Here is a 24,221-nt window from a genome sequence, read left to right on the forward strand (position 1 = left end):
CATGCAGCCCTTGCAGAGATGTTGCGGTCGCATGCTATGAATTGCATATTTCTCTCTCTGCCACACACACTCACACACTCTCTCTCTCTCAGGAAGGGGGAGCCGGGCAACAAGTCCCCAGGTGCGAAGCATAATATTGAGCCTACAATCCATCTTTATTGATTTTACCATCAACGTGGCCACCTAATACATGCATAAGGAGCTTTATACCTGTGAGTAAATATGAGATGAGAGTCTTTGGAGGTCACATTTACTGCAGCAGGTTCAGGGTCTTATCATCTTAGAGGATGAAATAGGATCAAACTGGCGGGAAGCCTTTCTGCATGAGTTTGGGAGTGCAGGATGATCGTCTTCTCGATGTTTAAAGCAGAAATGTGAATGAAAGCGTTTTTAGGAGCTGGTGTCACAACAGGCCGTCTCTTCTTCTTCTTCTTCTTCTTCTTCTTCTTCTTCTTCTTCTTCTCTTTCTATAAACACATTTACTTTGGCCTCCAGAAGGGGTCGCCATCATGTAATAACAGTGTGCCCAAGGGTGTGGTGGGGAGGGGGTCTCCAGCTCTGTCTCCTCAAAAAACAACGAACATCTTTTATATTGGAGTTATTAATTAATTGATTTGAAACGTGCACTGTGCCTATAGAAATGTGCACATTGAGCAATAGCCCGGGGGGGATTTTGATATTTCAGAATGAACTCTTCCTCTCTCGTTCTGTGTCTCTCCGTCTCCCTCTCGTTCTCTCTCAGCTCTCTTCTGTTATTTACAGTTCTTGTGAAATGTCTCACTTTGCTGCCCTCAGCTACCCGCAAGATATTTCTAACCTTTTTTTAAGCTCTCAAAATGAACCGATGAAATTAAGAATAAAAAAAAAAAATCTACTTAGGACAACAACCCATAAATTAAAGGAATCGATATTTTTTGCCGCCGTTCACCGTTAGGACTTCCGCCTCCTAATGGAACAATGCCAGATGTATTTGCGAATCTTATGGCTACTCAACCCATAAAGCGTGATTATTTCACTGGAAAAACCGGTCAAATGTTGACAACCTTAGGGGCATTGTAACACAGCGCTGGCGAAGGCAACTTAATGAGAAAAAAAGGAGACGGCCGGGCCCGAGGCCTGCCTAATTAAATCTTAACTGATTGAAATAAAGGTTTGAGTACCTCAAGGCTTGACTAAACTCCGGCTATTTCCCTTTTTATTGCGCTTTATTTATTCTGCACTCACATGCCCTCCTTTTACGCTTCTTCGCAACAGGCCAACTGCATTTTTCAATTCCTGCTCCTTCCAAACCCCTATAGCTACATTATTTGACTAATTATAATTTTCACATCATTAAGATTTATTTTCGCGGAGTGAGTGTGTGTTGGGTAGGGGAGGGGGGGGGGGGGGGGGGGGGGGGGGGGATTGTCACTCATTTTTAAGAAGACAAGCACCGCTGAAGTGTGAACAAAATCGCCTCTATTTCAAGCAGTCGCGGCCATGCGCAAAAAGTCCTGATATCACCCATCTGAGAGATTTATCTTCAATATTTCCCCTAAAACCACACTTTAATTTGATCCATTCAGTCTGACATGCAGATTAATAATGCACGTTTACTCTATTTTATAATTGTTTTCAGAACTTGTCTTTTGTTAATATCGCTATATATATATATATATTTATATATATTTATATCTATTTTAAATGAAACAAATAAAATTGGGTTAATTTGAGTCCTTCTCCCGCATAATTATATAATATTCCAATATGTCAAGGCTTTAGTTTGATAAAATCCTAATTTTGTATTTAGCAAAAGGCCATCGAATAAAAAAGGAAGTGCGCGTTTGCGAAAGGGCAGTGGAGAGCCATCAGTGGGACTATCTGTAGGCGCGTTTCTTCCTCCATTGTCTGAGAAAATACTATCATAAATGATAAATAGATAATGGAGCTGTCTCCTGCAGACACGTTCATCAGCGGTAAATGGGAGCTGGCGCGGAGCACCACGGAGAATTAAGGCGAAAGAGTTTGTAACATTCCTGCAGGGGGTAAGTTGTTGACAATCAAAGAAGACACACGGAAAGAGGGAGGTCAAACACGCATTTACTGCCCGTCTTTTGGGACTATTTTGTTTATTTTCAGTGTAGTAGCCTATTTTAGTTGACCAACAAAACAAGACTACTTTTGTTTACTCTGAATTTGAAGCTTTCTCTTCAGGGCCGGCTTGGATTTTTGGACTCTGCATCAGGTGTTGCTGCCATCTGAACGTCTTTTTTGTCATCAAAAAATAATATTTGTATCTGAAATCACACCTTAACGGACTGTAGAGTGGCTGGTATCGCCTTTAAGTGTTGTGTGACTTCCAGTTTGACTTTTGATTCATGATAAAAAAAAACACTCAAGACGTGAATGTATATGGCTTCGTGTTGACTTTACCAGCTGGATGCAAAGCTGCACTCGTTATCTCTCTGTTATACATTTTTGGATTCCGTCCCATGAAGAAAAAATAAACTATGATCTGTTTTTTTTTTTTTAATTGCACAACAGATGAGAAGGAAAAATAAGGAAACACACCACAATCCTGAAAAAGAAAAGCATTCAGTCATTACATCTGCTTGCAGATGAAGTTTAGCCTCTCACTCGATTATCTCTCCGGAGTTTGGATTGCGCAGATCAACCCTTCCTTTTATTTTCTAAAAAAAAAAAAAGAAAAGAAAAGAAAAAAAGCAGCAAAAAGCAGCTAGTCCCCTTTTAAAGAAAGCCCTTTCGGTGGTGCTATAATAAACCATTTTCCCTGGGCTTTATTGATCAGTCACTCTGAGCTAATGTAATTATCCTCATCAATAGGGGGACTGCAGGGAGAATCATTATGCGGTTGACATTGATAAATGATCAGCCAAATGCGGCCCTTTTCTCCCAGGGACCTCCGCCTCTGACCCGCTCACACAGGCCTACATAACGTAGTCATAGAAACACCTTATGGCAAGAGGAGAGAAAACTGCTGAAATGTTTTTTTAAAAAGGAGGGCAGCGCGCGCGCGCTCACACACACACACTCACAGAGAGAGAGAGAGAGAGAGAGAGAGAGAGAGAGAGAGAGATGTGGATGTGTGTGTGTGTGTGTGTGTGTGTGTGTGTGTGTGTGTGTGTGTGTGTGTGTGTGTGTGTGCCTACATACACAAAACCTAAAAACTGTCCCCCTGAGCAAGTCATTTCGGGAAGAGCCAGCTGCAAAGCGAAGGACACTCAGCCCCTCGTGCACGTCCTTTTTTTTTATGACCACTATCCAATTCAGCAATTTGAAAGAAAAACAAAGCAGAAACAAAACTTTTTTTTTCTTAAAGCCAGCAGATGCACTTGTGTATCTAAAAATACACAGTTGCGGTCGTGTCTCCCAGATCACACACTTTACCATGAAGCTCTGCAGAGAAAAACACAGAGCCAATAACAGAAGCATTATTAACATGTTGCGTCTGTAACGCACACACGCGCACATAGTGTTTCTAGCGAGTACACTGTGTGTGGACTTTTAATATTGTTGCACTGGCGTCTTCCTGAGGACCAGGCTGCATTGTGCAGCAGTGCAGAGGGAATATATTCCTTATTTTATTCCTGCAGCAGCAGCCCGGACTGGCTTTGACAGGGAGGAGATGAAGGGGAGGAGTTGTTTAGCTCGGCTGGATCATCCATCATCCCTGTCACACCGAATCGGCAAAAGGAAAGCAGCAGAGGCAATCTACCTTCTGTCTCATCGGGGAAGAGGGGGAGGGGGGAGGAGGAGGAGGAGGAGTGGAGGGGGGGGAGAAAAGAAAAGAAAAAAAACTATTAATATTAAAATCCTCTCCATCCACAGTAATCCTCACGTTTTCTCTCTTTTTCATCTGATAATCTCCGCACAAAACGGAGGGCTTCTTCCTTCCGCTTTATCTAAAGAATAATAGAGCGCCAGAAAAACAAAAAAAGGACGTTTAGGTTTTGAATGGTTGAGGGAAGAAGATGCATCGTTAACTAAACTCTGGTGTAAAACCAATGAATACACTTTTTTTTCTAATCTGGCTAAAGCCTTAACATCCCTCCGTGTGCATCCATGTGTGCAGAGAAATTGTTTAACAAACATGAACTGTGCAGGTATTGTGTCCGGAATTTCAATAAAACGACTCGCGAGCAACATTCAAACCAGATGCTAAATATAACTTAAAGGAATTAATGCAGTAGGCTGACTGTGAGTTGGCTAAACAGAGTATTTTAAATAAACATAAAATATACTGATATTGGTTTTAAGATTTTAAAATGGCTTTCCATGCGGGAAATGGTACTGACAATATTTAGTGTTTGAAAGTGATTTAAATCACAAAGTGAAGTCATTGTGATTTTCATCAATTTCTTCTTTTTAACAGGAACGTTCAAAATCCAACAGTTATATGAACACTCGAATAGGCCAATATCTTCTGGGTAAACATTAATCATTATTTACGATGCTTTAGATTAATTGCAAATTAATAATAAAATAAAGGAGCAGGTTATATTTATGCCAACGTTGTATTGTTTTTTCAAACAAATTGTTGGAAAAAAAAAATTCACTTTCAGAAGGCCACATGAGAATAACAGCAATAAACAGCTGAATGTATAAATATAAATCCCAGAAGTTTAAGTACACTCAATACATAATGAAAAAAATACATACTTTGTATTAATTGTATAATTATTATTATAGTTTGTGCCATGTATTATATTTGTTGATACACACACAAGACAAAGTCAGCAGATATGCAGTGTTAGTACCAACAAAAATAAATAAAGAAAAGAAAACTGCAGAAAAAATATTGGAGGCCTTGATTCCGACACAGCAGAAGTTTAAACTTCTATGTGAAGGGCAGAAAATATTTGAGCCGAAGTGATGTTGTCATTTCTGGTTTTAGGCTATGACTTGGATGGCCGCGGGCAAACACAGGCAAAGAGATAGAGAAGAGAGAAGAGATAGCCCATCAAAGCCCATCCGTGTACTCCTTGACGGCGGAGCCACATTAGGCCGACAGGCGGCGCTGCAAAACGGCAGAAAGGAGCAGAGCACACCGAGAGAGGGCCAGCCATCGTTCTCACGATCGGAGCAATTACACTGGGGACAAATCCTCGCTCTACTGTTTGAACACCAGGGAAAGAGAGAACTGTGAATCCACCTAAACTAAATACACTTCTTTTCAAATTCCAGATGAAGCTTAACCTTTTTACACAAGCAAGAACATCTCAAATATTATCTCACGTGCGTTTTTATTAATTAGCATTTAATAGCAAATTGGGATTTTTTTTTTTCCTCCAAGAAAATTAAGTATTAAAGAAATGCTCTTTGGAAAATGTAATTTAATTGAGTTTATCCTGCCATTCGTGTCCCTGTACATGCAGGGGCTGGAGGCCACCGTAGAGCTTCTTTACTCACCACCACATCACTGCTGACAGCTCATCTGTTGGTCTAAAACTTAGATGTGTTGGTGGGGAATCTGCTCTGTAATTTGCATTTCACAGTTATTTATCATTTACAGGACATATTTGTGTGCCTAAATAAATTGCCAAGGCAAAATATATTTCAACAATAATTTGTTATTGTCATTATGAAAGAGCATTCAATAACTAAATGGGCAGTCCGGTTAAAACAAGCTACTGCAAATAGATTGCTGGAAAAAGTTACAAAACTAAAACTTGAGGCCTTGTTGACAAAAAACAACAATAATAATACAAATAATAATATTAGTAATAATAATAATAATAAACCAATTCGTATTATTACTATTATGTGGATAACAACTCTGTTTATAACAGTTAATCACACAAAAATCTAACAAAAATCAAAAATGAAATATTTATTACAGCATTTGTGACTGAACACCTTTTAAACATTACGTCACAGTCCTCATACAAGTATTTAATGTATTTTTGACAAAGCTTAAGGGAGACGGCATCTTATCATCTAGTGAGGAACACGTGCTGAAAAAGGAAGGAATTCATGGACATACAATATCAATGCCACAGCAGATCTGAAACTAGCAAAAACATTCTTTTTCAATTGAGGTAAACACATAGAATATCTAACATGAAACAATTAATAGACTGAACTCTGTACGAAGTTTGTTACAATATTCTCTCAGCTCCCCCCCCCCCACCCCCGCCCCCCAAAAAAAGCATTGAGTTCATAATTTAGTTTTTTTTTTTCTCCTTTTTTTTTTTTAGTTTTAGGTTTTTTGGTGCATCAACCATCAAATGCTTCTCCAGTGCCGCAGAATCAACGTTTGTGTCAGTATTGTCCTTATGGCAAGAATGTTGATCCGCAGATAAAGAAGCGCCGTAGGATGTTGCTTTTCCACTATTAAGCTTCCTTCAAGAGGCTCTTACCAATGAGAGTCCAGGGTACAAAAAAATAAAATAATATTAAAATAAAAATGTATAAAACCAACACAATCCAGTGCTTGGGCAATTCAAACAAAGAACTTTTTTTCTCCTTTAAAACCTACAGGGCAACATTCATTCATGAACCAAAAAAAGAGGGGCATGACAAATGTTCAAACTGAATCTTCTGGAGAGATCCGGTGTCATCTAGCAGCCTTCTCCGATCATGCCCTGTTCTTATGGGGGACAGGACCTGATTGCCCTCTATGGTTTGAGATGTTCCATCTTCTTGTTGTTTTTTTTTCTTATATAGTGCTGTGCTGCGAGACAGTTTCTCCTCCGGGAAGGAGCACACACAGTGTGAGAGAGAAAAGGTTAACCTTTAATTCTAAAACTAGCTCAGGAAACATAAACCATGTGATCAACGAAAAAATGCACAAGTTTTAACTTATTTATCTATACTTTTTATACTACAGTAGTTATAACTCTTGGAGTCCTTCTGTTGTTTCTTTTTTAAATCTTCCAGAGTGATTTTATTTTAGAAGTGTTTGAGCGCGTCAACATGAAAGTGTACTGAACATGTTTATGATGCTGTGTGTGAGTGAGTGTGCGAAAAGTGTGTGTCTTTGAGTGTGTGCATCTGTCCGTTCTTTGCACACGTGTACGTCAAAACATCCTCTGTTGATCTTTACCAAAAGCCCAAGACTTTACAAAGTGTTCTTGTCAGCTTGGTCCTCCGTTTGGATGAAAGTAACAAAATTGACAAGTCAAAAAAAAAAAAAAAAAAAGAAGTATTATCACAGCTCATCTGGAATTCTGTTTCTTACGTGTCAAATTCTGGTCAAAAGGGTTCGCTTTTTATTCTTAAAAATAGTCTCCAAATAGGATTTATTGTGGGCTGCTGCTTTCGTTTTTTTTACACTGTTTTCTTGTAGCTGCTGTTGTCATGGTAGCAAAGTTCCCTTATACTATTGGGCATGGATGTCCAGGCCTTGTCCTCCAGCACTGGGGTCAATGGGAGTGAGCAAAGGGGGTCTCTGTGCAGACATGGTCATTCCTGGGTGCGATGAGGGTCCTCCATGCATCAGCATGGCGTGGTGGGGATGGTGATGAGGGTGGTGGGCGTGGGGGTGGTCGGGCAGGTACGCGTGGAGAGGTGGTCCGTGTCGGAGCTGGGAGGGGTGAGAGGTCATCTGATGAGGGTTGGTGTAAGTTGGTGGGGCCATGCTCATGCCCATAGGACCGCTCTGAGGTACGTACTCCCCTGGCATGCCTGGCAGACCTGAGAGAGAGAGAGAGAGAGACAGAAAGAGTGAAATTAATTTACACACTCAATAAAACTTTTCTTCTTTGACATGTTCCTTCTCCATTAACAGGGCTTAACTCAATTTAAACCCGCAACTTCAACAACAAAGGGCGGAGCGGCTTTTACGACACTGCGTCTGTGACTGCAGAGGTTTTAGCTTCGACAAGTAAAGAGAGACATTATTGCACTGGGCTATTTTGGGCTATGGTGAGTGGTTTACAATGCCCAATAGAGGTTGTGGTCAGGTCTCAGGTTGGAAAATGATCCTCAGTCATCCACAGACACTGCAGTCCTGGAGGATGTGAGGAAAACCAACCAGCCGTATTGATGTGGAGAAGTGCTAATACTTTTACAAGTGGAACAGTCAATTCCCCAGCTGACGTAAGTGACACACCGAACAGGCATTCTCTCATGGGGACGAGCCTCTGTGAACATATTTGATTTAGAATGCCTGAAAAAAAAGTTATTAAATAATGTAGGACTCAGTTAGCTGTATCAACAAGACAGAGAGCGATAAAGGCTCAGTTCCACTGAATGCATTTTAAGCAGAAACAAAGTTCTGCTCTTAAATGCACGGAGTGTGGGCTTTGCAAGTGAAAACAGAGCAGCAAAGATAAAAGGAAGTAAAAAGAGAAAAGAAAGGAAATGCAGGGGTGGTATACTGATGTCCCCTCAGATGTACTTCACTTCCTATGTGTAGAGACCTCAGCATGCTGGCATCCCTCATACTGTGACAGGACCCAGGACACAGAGCTGGCTCAGCAGTGCCACTGTTTGGCTTTTCACACGGCTGTTTGTTGAAATCAGAAACAAAAAAGGTAAGATGTAGGGGGGGTTGCTCCTGGAGCCTGGGACTGTAGTATGGGAACATGGCTGGTCTAAAGGCCTGGACCTTGGGGAGAGGCGAGTGAGAGCAGGGGGTCCCGCTGGAGCCAGGGGGCCTGGGTCTGGGATTGGGTCTGGGCCGACCTGCTTTGTAATGTGAACCCCTGGGGGATTAGAAGCTGTAATAGGAGGGGAGAGGTCGCTGCAAGGTCACTAGGCATGCTCACTCTCTGCATTCCTCCACCTTAGTACACTGCAATTAAGAAATTACACTGGAGGGCCCCGGTGAGGGGAAGAGGAGGAGGAGGAGGATAGAAAGGAGAGAGGAGAAAGAAAAAAAGGACAGCAAAGGCCAAGATTAATGACCAGTCTCATTGGTTGAAAGCTGTGCTATTTTCTAATACTCCCTTTCCATGTCAGTTCATTTGAAATGCACATGTTTGTCAGAGCAGGTCTCTTAAAACCTCACTACTGGGGTCATAAAATAAATAAATCATTCAGGGTGTTGGGGTATGATGGGTGCCCTCACCTCCATATAACCTAGAGCAGCTCCTGTTAAAAGGCCCAGCAGATGTTTTTGACACTGTAAGCTGGTAATCTCCAGTCTTGTAAGCTGCAGTCATTCTGTTAAGTAGATCTGAGACCCCCTCCTTTATTAACAAGAGTGGTAAAACCATCTGAAGACAATAACTGAGGACAGACTGGGCCTCTCTCTCTCTCTCTCTCTCTCTCTCTCTCTCTCTCCGTCTCTGCATGCCTGCCTCCCTGGCTGGCTGTGCACTTCTGTTATGGCACAGCGGTCCTGCTCAATGGCTGGCCATAATTAAGTACCAAAATACCATATTGTGTGGCTGTGTAATCAAATCAAGAGAGGATAATATTCCTCTGTATTGAGCTATTAATGTAATTGGTCACGAAGCATAAAGTATGTTACGTAATTAAATAGTCTCAAAATTATATAGCCGTATATTAAGAATTAGCCAACCTGAGCAAATGTTGTCTCTGTGTGGCTGTTTTAGGGAACATTGCTTCCGGATTTTTTTTTTTTTTCCTGCTGCCATTAGCAAAGACAGGAAGGGATGAGAGAAAACGAGCGAGAGACGGAGAGAAACAGAGGGTGAAAGAGAGAGAGAGAGAGAGATGAAGCAAAGACTAGAGGGGTGAAATGATCTCTGTCGGCAGAATTGCCGCTGTGACCCTTTGGAAAATTCAGTCTCCATTTACATATAAAGGGTTCTTTTAATCAAGGTAAGTGTTATTATATTGTGCCTCATTGGGCAAGGGAGTTTAGGTGTTAAAATAAAATCTCTTCTGCCCTGCTGCCTTTGGGATGTGATATGTCTTGATTTTTCAAATGTCAGCACTGTGGCACAAGCGGGAGGTGGAATGGCCAGCTTAATCAGACTGCAGCCATTTAGCTGAATGGGGATTGTGTGTGTGTGTGTGTGTGTGTGTGAGAGAGAGAGACGGAGAGTCAGAATTACAGAGACACAGAGAGACTGTATCTGTATGTGTGAAAGAGATCCCCTCCTTTTAGATGCAGTCATGCTTGTGTCTACAACCTTATAAATTTATCTCAATGTCTCCCCTGCTCTTGTCTGTGAGTCTCAGGTCAGGCTATAGTCACTGGCCCCGGCCCCCCCTTAAATCGTCTCCCTCCAGTAAAAAATAATCAAAACACACAGACTCATTCCTCCCTTTACACAGCTCAAACCAAACCCCCAGTGAAGGATCGGCCATGTCACCCACGGCCCGTATATCTCGCTCAGGGACCGTAATGTACTGCGGTGTTCCCGTCTTTGCATATAAGATAATTTGGGCATCAATCCTTCCCCAGACAGATTTATGTCACTCTGAGGACAGTTTCACTTCTCCTTCTTTATCGCTTCACTGGAGCCTGCTTAATTTCTCCCCGTCAGCCCCTTCCCCAGGAGATGTTATTTTTTCCCTAAATGTCCAACATTTGCATTGGCTGTCCAGGATGGGGAGAGCGATGGTGCTGTTGTGATAAATAAATTTGCGCATGCCATGCCAGGTTGTTTCTTCCCCTCCTACTTCTTGTTGTTGCTCCTGTTGTCTGGCGCCACAAGTCGACGGCTCCTGTCTGTCCCAGGACGGTTCCCCCTTTTTCCCAAGTCTTAAATTCGTCCTTGACTACTGCCCCCCTCCCCCCTTACCCTTAAAAGCATCATGCTAAAACATGTTGTTTGTTGATGCTAGGGAGTAGGGTGTCAGAGGATGCTGCAAAATGATGGCCAGGGCTAGCGCGGGTGAAATAAAAGGGAATAGAGAGTGAAAGAAATAAAACCCATAGCCCAAGAAAATTAATGAAAATAAAACAAGGAAAAGAGCCCAGTACTTACTTCCCCCTTTTTCTTTGCGTTTTGCTTTACAAGATGGAGGTTACATGTAGTGCCATTGCCCATCCATGCCCATATTCATCCCCATTCCACTCATAGGCCCTAGAAAGAGAAGATAAACGCCAGAAAAGGGTCAGAAGGAGTTTGAATCACAGAGAGGTGAGAGGAGAACCACTGATAGAGAGGATGAGTGGTTAGCGTTAGATGGGAAATTATTAGGGAGGTGAAAGATGTAAAGAAGTGGTAAGTGTTTTGCATGGCATGCCACAAATCCCTTTGTTATGATAATTTGCAAGGGATTTTCCCAGATGCGTTTGATTAGAGAAAAAAAAAAAAACAAGCAAGACAGGCAGCAGACAGTCTGGGGAACAGTGAGGAGACTTTTAAAGAGAAGTGTTATTGTGGTTGTGTAGCAGTTGTTAGTATTAGGTTTACGTGGCTGACTCCGGGACTTGCTCCGTGCTGAGGTGACTTAATCTCATGCTACAGACCAGAGGATCAGTGTTGATCAGCTGTGCGATAACCGAGGGTGAAACTGGTGTCTGGTAAAGAAGGAATGCGGGAACATGGACGCAGGAAGAGAGGTGGACGGACTTACCGGCTGGTCGGATCCCCATGTGTTGCTGACCATCCAGCACGAAGCTGCCCATTGGCTGGCCCTCTGGACTGTATGCTGCTCCTTGGCTCACTGAAGGATCAAGAAGAAAACCTGATTGTAGTCAAAACGTGGACATGAAAAAGGGAGGGGGGGGGGGGGGGGGGGGGAGAAGAAGAGAAAACACACCAGACAATCAGCAATTGTCCCAGCTCCAGCCCAAACATACTGAAAGACATTGTGCTCATGTTTGTGGACCGCATTGACTGACGCGTGGCATGCAAACACGCATACAGTAGGTCCCAATGCATGCAAGCACTCACACACACACACACCCACAGACAGACACACACACACACACGGACACACACACACTAGTGTCATTCAAAACCACATTCACATTGTTCTCTCAGAAGAAAGCATGCAGTTTGACAGGATGAGAAGAATGTACGCCATGGGGCAGATCACCCAGTCAGTACTCAAGTCAATAGTCATCTACTCCTCGACATAACATAACTCTAATTGAACATTATTGAATGTTCTGAATGATTTACCTGATTATCTGTTATGATACAGAAGAATCAGTAGCAATCAATTTTCGCAGTTGCATCTTGTTTTGCCTACTATTAGCCGTAATGAACTGATGCTCCTGGGAGACTGTAGAAAACAGTGTATTCTAGGACTACAGCAGTATAATCTTGGATAATCTGTAATTCGTAAAGATTAGGGGGAGCTGTTAGTCATGCTGTTTTTGTAGAGATCGCTGATTGGCACACATCGGTTGCATGCTAACAAATATTCCACACTAGAGTGCTTTAATTGCAGAAAGAGTCACCCACATTTGTAAGTGCATCTCATTTTAATCACGGCTCATGTTCGTTTTGAACAATCTCCACCCCGGTGTGTGTGGGGACCTTTATAAGACAGGGAAGCTTGCTAATCAACAATAACAGCTTTTCCCTCCCTGAGACAAATTACTTGGCTTCTTTTTGGTAATGCCAAAGTCAATGAAGCTTAGGGTGACTGAATCATTCCACGGGATCACAGAGTGGCGTGTTTACTACTCAGTTGGTGCTTTTTTGTAATCTGACCACAATAGATATGGGAAATAAATGTGTAATCAATTAACAATTTGAAGCTTTCCATAATCTGTTTTTAAGAAATGAAAATCTCTCCCTGTGTTGGCGTTAAATCAAAACATCAGATCTCAAGGCATATTATTAAACTCATTCTTCCTCCTAAGGGCAGCTTTCATGACTGAAAATACATTAACTGATACTGTTATACTACAAATGTGTCTAAGCAGCTATGTAGCGGTCTTGATATTTGAAATGTGCTGAATGACTACTTAATATTAAAATTCAGAACAGTGATTCTTGAGGGAATAAAATAAAAACGCAGCAGAAAAAGTAAAGGGAATCCCCCCCTAACCCTCGACTGTAAAAAAAACAACAAAAAAAACCAAAAACAGCCTTAAAGAGGAGATAACTCATAAATTGCTGCTAGCAATTCTGGCACTCCTCTTGTGTCCAATTAGTAATTCACAGAGAGGGTGCTAATATACCTCTCTCTCCACTTAGACTGGGAAATCTCCAATTAGAGTCAATCAGCAAACGGCCCGCACCCATTGCTGAACCTATTTCATACAGAAAATGGAAAAGGGGATGAAGGGAGCGAGAGGAAGAGGAGGGAGTAGTGGAAGGAATTTTTTTCGGGGGGGGGGGAGAGAGAGACGATGTAGGGTGCCCCTTTAAAAAATCTGGGCTCCAGGCATGATGTGCATGTCAGCAAAGGATTTGGAAAGGGTGTCTACATGCTGGGGAAAGACAGAGAGAGAAGCAGCACTCAGCTGCTGTACGTCGACTGGGTTGTTCTTTTTTTTTTACCTGCTCGATTTGACTGGTCAATCATGGGCTGTACTATTCTTCTCCTGGCGTTAATGAACCTGGCAGAGAGAAGAGAAAAAACACAGAGGAGAAAAACAAACGTTAAATCACCCCGCATTCACACACGGAGAGATTCATCACAAGCCTCCACAAAGACAAAACAGTTTTGCATGACTTAATGGCAACATTAGCCACCGAGTCCTTGAGAGAGGCGCTCACAACAAAACAGCAACAAACAAAAGGGCAATTGTGTGCTGACTTGGGAACCCAGCGAGGGATACTTTTAATGTTCCTTATGATCTATTCCCCCTTCTTTTAATAAAGCTTTTGATTACGTTTGGTTGCTATGGGCACCAGGGAGACATTCCTCAAGTATTAAGTGCAGCCTGGGCACAGAAGAACCCTCGCCGCGGCACATCCCTCTCTCCTGCTGTCATTCCTGCAGCCACTTGCACACAGCAACTCTACACATGGTGTACAGTATCCCGTCTACGGCTCCTTCCCCAAAACAACGTTGTTTCTGCAGCGTTATCACCCATTGGAATTTCAAAGTAAGCTCTAAGTTAGCAAAGTGCAGGATACAAATGGTTCCTTTCATTACTCCCCACCATTCCACCCCCACCTCCACCCTTTCCCTCTGTGGGACCCCCACTCTGGCTTCATTGTAGGGGGTTCTGCTCCCCTTCCAGCTGTCTAGAAATGAGGACCAGGCATGGGCCACTCCGTGCTTTCACAAGGTATTGTTATGTCAGCGAGCCCATCAATTAGGCTGTCTGAAGTTTTATCACCACCACAGCAGCGAATAAGTGCAGCTCCACAAAGCCTCCCCAGCCGGCCTTGCTCCTGTGGCTTTTCCAGTGTAGAGCCGGGGGTCATCCGGAGGTGAATGCCAGCCAGGGGCAACCTTTTTAACTTGGTTTGGAGATGCCTTGGGCCGTGTCAAACACAAGCTGGCCACTCGGGCCGAGCAAGTTCTTCACCTACCCATCTATCTATCTTCCTCTTTTGCCCCCTTTTCTCTGTCTGTCGTTGTCTCATTCACTTTCACATAATAAAAACGCAGCACGGACTTAGCACTGCAGGTACCACCATGTGGTTGATATTAAAGAGGGGTTTCAAATCACATTGGAGCTGTCCAGCATGGAGTCCTTTGCTGGTCCCCCACCCCCCAAAAAAAAGGCCCCACAGGCCACCGCCCTCCTCTAACGTACGGGCCACGGCACCATCAGTATGGTAAAGCACTGGTCATTAGAAGGAAGGGAGAGCTGGAACCAATTTGGGCTCCTAATCCCCCATGAAGCCCTGATACCTGCCCTTACCTTCTCCAATGAACTTAAACGCCTGTAATCTGCCCGGCTCAAAGTGACATGGTTAAACGTACGAAATGCACGGTTGGGAGAAGAGAGACGCGGGGCTCATTTGCCAGGGGGCATCCAGAGTGCAGGTACGCAGGGGTGCCGCGGGCCCCAGAGAGAAAAAGATGAAACGCATCCATATGAGAATGAGAGGGATCGAAAGTTTAGGAAGGGAGGTGGGGGTGTGCCAATGAAAGTTGGATTGGAAATTATATGATTGTAATGCATGACTTGTGATTTAAGGGAGGAATGAGGATTAAGGTTTATTAAGTGTGAAAGTATTTTTCCATAGAACAAAGAGGACAAAGCATTCTTAGATAGCTATGCTGTCAGAAATACCTGCAGTGCTGAAGAGACTTCCAGCACCAAAACCAGCTAAGCAAGTAAACAGTAAGACATTCCTGGTATCACACTCCCTTCTTTAAGCTCAGAGTGCAAGACGCACCAAAACATATGTCCCGCTTACTCTCTTCCTAGACGCACCAAGGGGCTCAAAATCACAACCATGTGCATTGTTACCTATTCTGGGACATAACCATAAACACATAATATCAGGAATGTTCTTCCCAGGTGTTAAACTTGCCCATACGGTTTCCAGTGACTGCAGAGGAAATACTCTATGTACTGGAGAGTATGCTGTAATTCTAGATGTTTCTTTAAAAACAGTGTTCATCCTCTTGTGTTTTTTCAGGAAATGTATGACATAGAGTACACAGGAACAGGTTTACTTATCTTTGAAATAGTATTATTTAATCATCGAAACAGCTCATTGCTGTGAACACAAGCATATGGATATTCAAATATTGTCCCGCCAAGCTGTTTCTGAGATGGACCTGCTTCTTGTCAACATTCCCTGTTGGCCAACCACCACCATATCTCTCTCTCTCTCACACACACACACACACACACACACACACACACACATACAAAGGCTCTGTTTTGTACGCTAAACAAGTTGCCATAGTAAAGCAAGAGGCGATGCGGTGCACTGGAGGGAGTGGGGGGTGACCAAGAGCCCCTCTCGTGGCCTTAGAGCACCTTTTATCAGTCTGAGTAAAGCCAATTGAGATTATCAGAGCCAGGCCTGATAACACTGTTTTCCCTCAACCCGTGAGCTGCTAATGGTGTGTGCTTAGAACAACACAACCAGGAATCCTCCAGAGATGAAGGCCAGTCAAATTGGGATGGACGGACAGACGAACGGATCTGAGGACCTAAGGCCCTGAGAGAGACACGGAGGTTGACCACAGGGACTCAGAATTCCCAACCACTCGCTAAAACATACGTGTGCGCGCTGTAAATCTACACATCGACACCACGGACATGACCACAACCACCGCCAGTGTGTCTGTAGACTAACCAGAACACAGGAGGCTCACAGGGGACACAAAAAACCTCCAACCAAAAGCCCATGTTTTATTATCTACATCTGGTGGTCTAGCTTATTATGGCCTGCCTCTGCTCAATGTTTGAGCACAGAAACACCAACACACACAGCCTCTCAGCATGGGAACTCCATGCTGTCTTCAAACAAATAATTAAAGGCAAGGTTAGGGGGTCGCATGGAGGTCATTCCTCTGGATACAGCTCAGAATGTGTACATTACGGTCCACTGCTGTTTAACGTGGGCAACTGGTCTCTTCGAACCAATAAGCCTGGAACACATTTTCAAGTTGCGTATCAAAAACTGCTCTTGCGGTGCTAAGAATGCGTTGGAGCGCGCATGTGAATTATGTATGCACATCAGTCAATATGTGTGCATGTCCCCGTTGGTGCATTCCTCACACGCTACTGCCAATTGGCCTACAGTAGCACTCCCCGCTGACATACCCTAAAAAGCAACGAGTGACACGTGTGTACAAACACATGTGTACATGCAGATACAATATGTCGACAGGAAGAACGAGAACATTGCTCCATGACAACATAGAGTGCTAAGTTTACTCTGAGTGTTGTGGCTCTGCAGGTTGCAGAGGGAAAATACAGGCCGATATGAACGATGGAGCCAGGGCAGCAGGAGTCCACTTGACACGGGGTCTCCGCTAGGCTGGATCAACACGGCATCCCTGGTTACTAATATCTGCTCACACACACAAGAGGGGGACACTCTTCAGAGAGTGTCTGCTTAGGTGTTAAATACCCTGGCTAGCACACAATGTTATGCTATACCGAGTGTGCAGTGGGTGAAGGTAAGGGCTGGTCAGAGGCAGGAGAAGAGACCTAATGAAGAAGTTACATAATCAGAAAACATACCATGTGCTTTCATAAAGTAGAGACCTTCAACTTTATGACCCTTTGATGCAGCATTCTCGTAAAAGAAAGTTGACAAATAATATTGAAGGTGCTGGTAGTGCGAAGATTCTTTTTTTTTTTTTTTTCTTGCTTCCTCATGTCAATCCGCCAGAAAGGCCTTGTTTCTGGTTAACTGACTTGCAGCCACACCTGGTAACTCGCTCCTGTTGTCAGCATTCCTTCCCTGAGAAATCGTCATGCCAAACCACCCTACCCTGGAGCACAGCCAAGAGAGAGAGAGAGAGAGAGAGAGCGAAGGAGAGGGAGAGAGCCTTGCTGCTTGGCTGGCCAATTGCTGTGGAGATCGGAGGGAACCCGGCCAATCACGAGTAGGGTCACTCGTTTGACGAGTTTGTGATGAAAGAAAGAAACCGAGCTAGAGCCAGAGTGAGACAGCAGAGAGAAACAGAGAAATACTGAACATGTATTCTCCGAAGAAAAGACCGCCGGACTGCTCCAAATGTAGCCCGGTTGAGCGTGTGAACGCAGGAGGCAGCTTTGAAATTGTGACGCAGAAATCGTTGACAGTTTATCGCCTTCACGGCTAACCTGCAAATGACCATTTTGAGAGCTCATATGCCAGGGACATCGGGGCAAGTTTCCGTTTGTCAGTCAAATTCCTGGGCCCCTGTCTGTCTTTGCAGGGAGATTAGATGCAACACAATCTGAACAAGAACGTGCTGAACTCGATGCCTGATCACTGCTTGCAAACATGACTATCCTCTGGTTCCTATTAGAGCTCATTGCTTCCATACTTCTGCTTCAGACAGAAATAAAGATTCCAAACCCCCAGCGATTGAGTCACAACTCACTGGAATCAAAGGAGGAAGGCTTTAGGTTGATCCCTCCCTCTACAGAAAAAATAAAGAAAAAAAACACAGTCCTTTTACCAGGAAGTGCATGCAAATTAACCCCATGAGGAGGGTGTGTTTCGTATAAGCAAACACTAATTATCGTCCAGTCAGACAATGGGGCAGTCTGGGGCTACTGAACCTCCAACACTGATCTACTGTAGTGTCAACAACCCTGATTGAATCAGCTCACATCTTGCCACCAGACTGAACCTACAGTATCTATGGATTTATCATAAACTATCACAAAGGAGCGTTTTAAAGGCTTTACTCCTCCAGGATGGAGATAATGGACAAACAGATAGGGTAGGAACAGGGAAGCTTCCTCGAGCTCATCCTATCAGAGACAGTTTCCCTTTTTCAATCCCTTCTTCCCTTCTTTAAGTCAAAACAGGAGTCAAGAGACACAAGCTGGGCGAACATTACCTCACCCCCTGTGTTTGATTTAGTGCAGATGTGAAGCGGAGCGAGGCAGGATCGTTTTTTAGGAACGTCAGAGAGGGCCCACGTTTAGGGCAGCCACTGTGTTTACATAGTTTTACCTCTGTCTCTCTCCCTCTTTCTCTCTTCCACTGTGCCTCCGTACCCCCCTCCAGACTCTTTTGTCGGCCTCTCAAAGGGGGACTGTTTCACCTCTATTCCATGGACTTTCACTGACCTGTTTTTCTTTCCCTTTTTATTGCCCCACTCATTGCCCTTTTGTGGCATCCACCCCCCCCCCCCCCCCTCCCCAGTCCAATATGAGTAACATTTGCATTGCTCCGTCAGTCTAGCTGCAGAAGTCATTCCTCTCTGAAACCCGGGGAGTACGAGTCATTAAGACTTGAGTGGAAAATCAGACAAAGAATTATATATTTGTGTTGCAAACTGACACGATTTAACGAGCAGCTAATTAAAATAAATCAATAGCACTGCGGCATGCTCGCTCCCTGTCTGTCTCTCTTTTCTCGCTCTGATTTTCTGTCAGCACCAAAGAGGTGGAATACTGCAGTGTGGAGTGCAATGCTTTTTAGTCGTCAACTACCGCCTATGCATTACGATGAATAAGTAAGAACTCATCACAAAGGACAAAATACCTCACAGTCCGATACAATTTGAATACTAGAAATATACAGTAATAGTCCCAGAATTAAGGCTCTACACTACAACAGCAAGGCAAACAACAAAGGAAACAAACATAGACATCTCTCCCTCTATTTACCCTCCCATCTAACACCTTCTCCCCTCTTCCCCCTGTCCAGTGAGGGCATGTCACCCCTGGGCCTTGCAGTCCAGCAGCCTGACCCCTGCATGGCGGGCTGTGCGGCCCCAGCTGCTGACTGTCCGTCAAACACCTCCAGAGCAGCGTTGGGCCAGGAAGACCACGCTTGTTGCCCCTTTGATCCGGCAAGCAGCAGCTGCTGCTCCACACAGCAGCACTTTGTTCCTCTGTCTCTTCCCCACACTCTGTCCTACGGCACAAAAACACAGAATCCAGTGCAGAAGTGGAGGGAGAGAAAGGAGAAGAGGAAAAAAATGTCGGGGTTATGGAAGGAGGGGGTTGGGTTTAAAAAAAAACTAGCCCGTTTTTTTTTTTTTCTCCCGACAACATCAACAAGCTCTGACAACGGCAGCGGGGGTTTTTCTTGGCCCCGACACAGCTCTCAGGCATCCCCTTCTTGACGCTTCACCCTCCCTTCTCTTTTAAGAGATATGATAGTTATTGTTCAAATCAGCCAGGGTGAATGGAATGGACCGAGGCCAAGCCTGCCCCAGGCGTCAACACACCTGTATGAAAGAGACCTTATTGTAGTAACCCAACATGGCTAACCTGCCGTAGCTCAGGCAGTTTTCAGGAGGAAGGGTGGAATCATCTCGTCTTTCTCTTTCTTTCTCTCTCTCCCAGACGGTCCCCTAATATTTCCCGTCATTAACCTCCTTTTCCTTCGAGGCTGGCACCCCTGCCCTGGAGTGTTTTTACAAACGCTGTTATTTTTGAATATCACCACCAGACAGCGGGATTCAGGCAAGAGTTGATCCACATCTCCCTTGTCGGCGAGGCCTCTCTCTCTTCTCTTACTTTTGGGCTCCCTCCCTTAAGACAACACCTTATTAACGCGCATAGGTGCACAAAAGGTATTCTCTGCCTGCCCAGGGGCTGAGGGACTAACAGCTGTGTTTTGCGTTGTTTGAAGAGCATCTGAAAACATTCAGCACATGTCAATATTAGCCCCCGTCAAAGGTTCCAGCACATAGCGCGTGACAGAGGTCGTCAGCACTGGAAGGTAACACTCACACTTCATAAGCCGGCTTCTCACCTTTTGGGTGGTTGAGGGCTTCCTGCTTTCATGCAGTGCCAGCGGGAAATAGAACATAGATGTGCTGGCACGCACACAAGATGATGCTCAGACACACACACACACACAGTGGAGTTTGGGGGAAAGAAAGACTGAATCCAGCACTATGATTACCCCGACCTACCCATCAGCCCTCTTGAGATGAGAGGGTGTGCTTACAAGATCGCCCCATTTTCTCAGTTGTGAAGAGTGCCACCCCTATTGCCCAGATTTCTCTTCTTCCTACAATGCCTGGCCTGTGGAGCTCCTTTGGATGTCTCTGCGGGGCGGCAGGTATAATCTCCGCTACCACACACTTCTCACTGCTATCATACAAACGTGTGACTGTTTCAGCCTCCCCGTCTCCCTCCTGCACTATCTTTCCATCTCTATTTCCCTCACTCACTCTTGCCTTGCCTCGTCTCCATCGTCTTCTGCTCCCTTTCATTCTCGCCCCTTTTTTCCCCTCTCTGCCTGGTAATCGAGTGAGAGATTCTGCGACTCTGTGACTCCCCCTTATTGTCAGATATCAAACAGGGTGGCTTTGTGGATTACCAGGGGAAGCTGATAATGGCATGATAGAGGCGTGATATTTCAAACAAAATTGAGTGTCAATTGCCTGCATCGTCTAGGCAACACAAGTGCCTGTGCTGCAGCAGCCTGGCAGGAAATAAGGCCAATCTATTTCCTTTTCTTCATATCAAACGTCTCTACTTCTCTCTCCTTTATAAGACTATAATGGGTTCAGCTCAAAGAGAAGAAGAGGGGGGGCTGCCAAGAGGGGCTTCAGCAGTTACGTCCTTACGCAACACACATACATGCCTGGGTACTAACACACACACACACACACACACACACACACACACACACACACGCACACACACACACACACACACACACACACACACATTAACTTGTGCTCCTAAAACTCAAATGCATTAGCAGAAGTCAGGAAGCAGAGCCAATGGGAGGTTGCACACGCAGGTTGCCCCCATTTTACCACCCCACCCCAAACTTATATACGCACGCACAGGCTCCCTCTCCGCTTGCCTCTCACTTTTTTCTCCTCACGCTGCTGTACTATTAACCATGAATTTAGGGCAGTGAGAATGCACAGCAGTCTGAGCAATTAAAAAGTGACACCTAAACCTAGACTGTCGGGATTCTCTAATGCCTGGGTTTAGGTGCCGGTGCACTTGCAGTCTTTAAGAGCCAGACTACTGGGGAGTAAAGGATTCAGAGTGTGTGTCTCCCTGTGAGAGAGAGTGTGTGTGTGTGTGTGTGTGTGTCTGTGTGTGTGTGTGTGTGTGTGTGTGTGCGTGTTTGGAGAGGGATTCTCCCTCCCACTGGGAAGTCATCATCTTCTCACCATTGTGTCTGTTGCGTTTCTACCAAGCACGTTGCCATGATGTGTCTGAGTAAGTGCGTTCGCACATATTAGTGACGAGACTCATTGGTCAAATGTTGTCAGCTTGCCTCCGACTTCCCGACTGAATAATTAATCTTCAGTTCCAATTGCACGTAATCGCTTTGACACACATAAGCGTCAACACAGGCACACAAACACACATGTGCAGGCGCGGTCAGAAGCAGAGTTTAGGGGCTAAAAAGCCCAGCAGCAGGCAAGTGATATAAATAGCAGTTGTTTGTGGAGAGGACTGCTGGCAGACGCTGCACTGACACTGTGGAGTGGACCACAGGGACTCTGACGTGCCTGGTGGCCTGAAGCGAGCCCTCGGCCTCTCAGATCAGCTCTACCACTGACTGTGTACAGCTTTGACTGGCCTCCTTCACATGTGACAGCCTGAAACAAAGACAACAATCTCTTCAATTCAGCCGACACTGCAGAATGTGGGGCCTTGAATGCACGCCTGTGAACTGTCATGAGTAAATCCTCCAAATAAAAGCAATCCCATTCTCAAAAATGCTTTATCTTATGGGTTAAAAAGGCAGACTCTGTCTACCCCACTAGGGAAAAGATATATTTCCGCCGCCCTCCCTCCTCGCCACACATGCTCACAGAATCTCCCGATTGAAACATCATTGTCGATAATGGGAAGAATAAATATTCATAAGGCTGGGAGGAGAAAAACCCTAGATTAGGGTAATGTACTCTTCATTGTTCTCCCCCACCCCCCCTTCCTTTATCCAGCTCTTCCTCTGTATCTCTGCATCTTGTTATGCATGTAATAGTGTTGGCTAATAGTGGCTAATTCCTCCAGCTCCCTCTGCTAACTTCGTCAAAGCACGTGTGTTTGTGCGTGCATATGGAGAAAATGTGGCGGCAAGATGCACCGTTTATTTCTCACCTCTCCCAAATTGCAATTACCGGGTTAGATATCTCCAAGATTTTGGGCCACGGTCCAATTAAGATTGGATTGTTTTTGTGGAGAGGCGCAGTGACTCCCTCCCTCTTCTTTCCTGCTTGGCACTGACTCCACTGATATCTCATCCATAGCAGGCCTGAACTGGGGCAGAGCATGGCTTAAACAAACAAAGGGCTATATTGATTTATAGGGTCTTCCATGATGGGCTTATTAGCCTGCACCTCAAAGCCACATGGGCACCAGGCCATGAATCACAGCTTCAGAAAACACACAACAGGTAAGAATACCACATTGGAGCATTGTTAAGGATGTCATTACAACTCTCTCCCCCTTTCATATTCAAAAACACTCACTCTCATTGTGTCTTAAAAGAGGGGGAGGGAGGTCAATGGGGGTTATTTTTAATGTGACACCTCGCAAAGATAGATGCTTATTTACATGCTGTTACTGTATATCCAAATACAGGGATGGAGGGAATGCAAAGTGTGAAAGAGGGAGGTAAAGAGAAACGGAAAGAAAGAGAAAGAGTGACGGAACGAGCATGCCTGGACAGAGAGAAAATACCTTGTAAAGGTTCACAGAGTTTAAAGAGCTCAGCCAAAGAAGGAGATCCTGTCCTCTCTGGCTCCAACACACACACACACACACACACACACACACACACACACACACACACCGCCCGCCACCCACCCTCCCTCAAGGCCATTCTGTTACACCTGGTCACCTTTATCCTTTTTAGTCCCCCACACTATCACCCCTCTCTCCAAACACATACACCATGCACACATACACAACGTTCAGCAACCCGGAACACATCGCCACATAGATACACATAGCAGCACCCTTTGGCTAACACACAGCTCCTCTGGCTATCTCCCTCAGCAGATAAAACTAATTATTCCAAATCTACTATGTCAGGTTGTCTGATCCTCTGGGTCTTCAGTTTAAATCTCTCTCTCTCTCTCTCTCTCTCTCTCTCTCTCTCTCTCTCTCTCTCTCTCAGTTGTAAGCCACAAAAAGACCCTAAATCTGTGCCAAATGACCTCCAGAGTAAAAACATAAACACAGCGAGTAGCCATAAAGACACATATAGCACCATAGCAGCTGAAGCGCAGGGCTTTCTTTGTGAAAACAGACCGTTCCAAACAGACTGACCTGAACACCACTCCAACACTAACCAAGTCCATTAAAAAAAACAGTGATCGAGCCTCATACTATAAGCACCTTTAAAATATCAGAAAAAATGCATGACGTCGTCTAGCATACAACCCAAAGGACTTATGCACCTATTGAGAGGCCTAGTCCCTCTGTTGGCACTTGCCGTTGGCACCAATGTCAGGCTTTAGAGCTAAATAACAGGCCAATATCCCAGGGTTTCCAGCTGCATGCTGAAAGCCCATGGAGAAACCCTTCGTCCCAATGAGCTCTTAAGGCAAATGGAAGCTCATAAACAGAGACTTGACTGTATAGACTTTGCATTTTATCTTTCAGCAGTTTCCCCTTTTATGGGCCAAGGACCCCTATAACAGGGGGAGGAAGGGAGGGATGAGCAAGATGGGAGGATGGCAGGGAGAGAGGAAGGATGACAGTAAGGATGTTAAGAAAGAAGACGGTGGCGGAAAGGGCAGAAGAATAAGAATGAGGTACAGGTTGGCAGAATGAGACAGAGGAGAACTGGGGTCACAAATCTTGCTGCTATTCTAGTACGTGACATCTTCGCTCGTTTGCGGCTGCTCATTAACAAACAATACTGCTG

At 44.6% G+C, this 24,221-nt stretch overlaps 1 protein-coding gene across 1 annotated transcript in view; it reads right to left on the bottom strand.

Annotated features, from left to right (window-relative positions):
• Positions 1 to 10,784: 10,784 nt before the first annotated feature.
• meis2a (Meis homeobox 2a) overlaps positions 10,785 to 24,221 on the bottom strand; it is a 73,959-nt gene continuing 60,522 nt past the window's right edge. Inside the window, exons 10-12 of the mRNA XM_076108388.1 lie at positions 13,326 to 13,384; positions 11,443 to 11,553; positions 10,785 to 10,946 (exon numbers count right to left, since the gene is read on the bottom strand). Of these exons, the coding sequence (XP_075964503.1) occupies positions 10,888 to 10,946; positions 11,443 to 11,553; positions 13,326 to 13,384 (229 nt within the window). The 3' untranslated portion in view covers positions 10,785 to 10,887. The remainder of the gene's footprint in view (positions 10,947 to 11,442; positions 11,554 to 13,325; positions 13,385 to 24,221) is intronic.

Source organism: Anarhichas minor, unplaced genomic scaffold (genome assembly GCF_050575085.1).
Source record: "Anarhichas minor isolate MPS153535 unplaced genomic scaffold, ASM5057508v1 ptg000040l, whole genome shotgun sequence".
Taxonomy (NCBI): Eukaryota; Metazoa; Chordata; class Actinopteri; order Perciformes; family Anarhichadidae; genus Anarhichas; species Anarhichas minor.